The sequence below is a fragment of the Chiloscyllium plagiosum genome, chromosome 48, assembly GCF_004010195.1.
Source record: "Chiloscyllium plagiosum isolate BGI_BamShark_2017 chromosome 48, ASM401019v2, whole genome shotgun sequence".
NCBI classification, from domain to species: Eukaryota; Metazoa; Chordata; class Chondrichthyes; order Orectolobiformes; family Hemiscylliidae; genus Chiloscyllium; species Chiloscyllium plagiosum.
The window spans coordinates 1,421,633-1,424,937 of record NC_057757.1 but is presented as its reverse complement, the minus strand read 5'-3'; the positions used below and the strand labels follow the sequence as shown (position 1 = coordinate 1,424,937).

Below are 3,305 nucleotides of genomic sequence, written 5' to 3'. Positions count from 1 at the left end.
GTTTCTGTTTAAGATAAGTTTCATGGTGTAAGGTTTGATACTGAATGCAGTTTTTTCAATCATTTCATCCTGTTTCCACATCGGAATGACATTCTGTTCAATGCTACGGTTTGATGTCAATTTCCATTTGTTAGAAAAGGAAAGGAAGTTGTGCATCTCTTACACTCCTCTGACCTAGACCGGGTCTAACATTCTTTCATACTTTCCACTGGATAAACACTGGAAAGATAATTCCACTGGAGTGAGGTCAAGAAGAATAGCATGTTCTCGATAAATTCAGGACAACAACAAGGAGAAATGTATTTTAGTCTGAAAATGATGAGTCTTTAGTGCGCACAATGCAACTGAGTGCAGAAGGCTCAGTCACTGAGTGTGTTCAAGAATATGATCAAAATATATCGAAATGTTAATCGCATCAATTGCTGCAGCAAGTGTCCAGGGAATGAGCATTGAAAAAAGGTAAGGCACAATTTTAATTCTGTTGGAAGAGACTAAATGGGCTGAAGGCCTCATCCTCTTACTGTCACTTATTCTCTTACGGTCATGTAGCAATCCTGACTGCTTTACACTAAAACGCACATCTCCAGTACACTTGGTCTAGAAGTAAAATGGTATCTGTCTCAATGTTCAGGAAAGGCTCATTGGCAAGCTTATTACACTGGGACTCTCCCTGTGCTGTGAGGTGAGCGCACAAAACTCAGTCAGAAGCTCATGAACCCAACCCCAGGGTTACTGTCAGCAGGTCCAGGCCGAAGGGGCCCAGTGCAGAGGGAGTTCTGCAATATCGACTCTCCAAACTGATAATACTGTGTGATTGCATCCATGGTCTCTTATAGGAGGATTGAATCTAACTGTGTTATTGGCCCAAAAGCAATTGAACCGTTGATAGTGTCCTGGGCTGATATTCATCCCCTAAACATCATCAAGAAGAAAGTGTATCTATACTCTCTCATTCTTCCTTGTTTTCCAAGAAAACATGATGTTCATAAATTGGCTCCCATCGCTTGCTCTGTTTAACACTGGCGATACCTCAGAAACTCCTCCCTCTGGAAGTTTAATTGTTTACATTAAATCAGTTATGCTCACTATTAAAAGTAGGGCAAGGCAAATTGCAGGTGAAGTGATCGTTAACCAATCTCTCAGAGAAAAATTACAGTTGGATATGTTCTAACTATACGTCACAACGTCTGCCATCTACCTTCTGATGTTGACATATCAGTAGATGTCAGGGAGGATTGCATCTAACTATGTTATTGTCCTAAAAGCAGTTGAACCATTGATTGTATCCTGTGCTATGCTACTTCATCAATAAGAGAGAGTATCAATTCTAGCTAAAAATTGGATATACGTTCGATATGTTCTAACGAAAGGTCGCAATGTCTGCCATTCACCTCCCGATATTGACGGATCCGTGGATGTCAGGGTAGGATTTGAGCCGATAGTTGTCACTGTTGTGTCCACTGATGTAGACACCATTGTCTCAGTTGTCTTTGTTTCTGTTTAAGATAAATTTCATGGTGTCAGGTTTTATACTGAATACATTTTTTCATTCATTTCATCCTGTTTCCACATCAGAATGACATTCTGTTCAATGCTATGGTTTGATGTCAATTTCCATTTGTTACAAACGGAAAGGGAATTGAACATCTCTTACACTCCTCCAGACGGAAACCCCAGACCCAGACTGAGCTTGCCCAAATCCAGGCTGCACGGTAGGTTGGCTAAGGGAGGACAACATTGCCACGTCATCTTTCAGAAAAGCCCAATTCGTACATTCTGACAGATATACTTTCCACTCGATCAACACTGGAAAGATAATTCCACTGGAGTGAAGGACAAGGGACCATTCTGTACAAATTCACGGCAAAGAGGCGGAGAAATGTTTTTTTGCTATGAAAACGAAGAGTCCTCAGTGGGCACAATGCAACTGAGTGCAGAAGGCTCAGTAACTGAGTGTGTTCAAGAATTTGATCAAAATATTTCTATATGTTAATAACATCAAGTGTTGCAGCAAGAGTCCAGGGAACTAGCCTTAAAAAAAAGGGAAGGCACAATTTCATTTTTGATACAACAGGCTAGATGAGCTGAATGGCCTGATCCTCCTGCTGTCACTTATGCCCTTATGTTCTGGAGCAATCCGAACTACTTCACACTAAAACACACGTGTCCGGTGCACTTTGTCTCGGAATAAAATGGTAACTGTCACCCTGTTCAGGACAGGCACTTTAGCAGCTTATTATATTGGGACTCTCTCTGAGCTCCATGGTGAGCGCAAAAATCTCAGGCAGAAACTCATCAAATCAACCCCAGAGTTACTTCCAGCAGATCCAGGTTGGAGGACAGCAATGCAGAGGTAGTGCTACAATATTGACTCTCCAAAGTGACATTACTTTGTGATTGCTTCCCTGGTCTCTTGTGGGAGGTTTGGATGTAAATGTGTTATTGCTCTTAAAGCAGTGGAGCATTGATAGTATTCTGGGCTGATCTTCATTCCCCCAAACATCATCAAGCACAGAGAGTATCCACTCTAGCTATTGCCTCCTTGGTCTCAAAGTTATCTTGATGTTCATAAATTAGCTCCCATCGCTCGCTCTATTAAACATTGGCTTTTCTTTAGAAATTATTATCTCTGGAAGTTTAATTTTTTACAGTAAATAAGTTATGCTCTCTATTAAAAGTAGGGCAAGACAAATTTCAGGTGAAGTGATCGTGTACAGTTGTACAGAATAATTAAAGTTGGATATGTTCTCATGATAGGTCACAATGTCTGCCACTTACCTCCTGATGTTGATAGATCAGTGGATGTCAGGGTAGGTTTTGAGCTGATGGTTCCCACTGTTGTGTCCACTGAAGTAGACTCCATTGTCGAGTCTTCAGTTGTTGTCTTTGTTTCTGTTTAAGATAATTTTCATGGTGTCAGATTTTATACTGTAACAAATGGAAAGGGACTTGTGCATCTTTTACACTCCTTCAGACAGAAACCCAAAACCCAGACTGAGTTTGCATTAACCCAGGCTGCACTTTCTCTGGAAGTAAAATGGTATCTGTCTCACTGTTCAGGACTGGCACATTGGCAGATGATTACATTGGGATGATCTCTGTGCTGTGGGGTGAGCGCATAAAACTCATTCAGAAGCTCATTAACTCAACCCCAGAGTTATTGCCAGCTGATCCAGGCTGGAGGTCAGCACTGCAGAGGGAGTGCTGCAATATTGACACTCCAAAGTGACATTACTTTGTGATTGCTTCCATAGTCACCTGTTGGAGAATTGGAGTTGAAACTTGATTGCTGGAACAGCACAGCA

General features: G+C 41.4%; 1 protein-coding gene across 36 annotated transcripts in view; it reads right to left on the bottom strand.

The window, feature by feature from the left end:
* Positions 1–3,305, bottom strand: part of LOC122544297 (mucin-3A-like) — a 141,580-nt gene that overhangs the window by 50,892 nt on the left and 87,383 nt on the right. For 27 of the 36 annotated variants that reach the window (XM_043683397.1, XM_043683424.1, XM_043683406.1 and 24 more), the window contains 2 exons: positions 2,779–2,892; positions 1,466–1,496 (listed from right to left, as the gene is read on the bottom strand). The exons of 3 other annotated variants lie outside the window; for them this stretch is intronic. In XM_043683397.1, coding sequence (XP_043539332.1) covers positions 1,466–1,496; positions 2,779–2,892 — 145 coding nt within the window. Of the gene's footprint in view, positions 1–1,391; positions 1,497–2,778; positions 2,893–3,305 lie in introns of all 36 variants that reach the window. 6 more of the 36 variants (XM_043683419.1, XM_043683405.1, XM_043683409.1 and 3 more) reach the window with 4 other exon arrangements.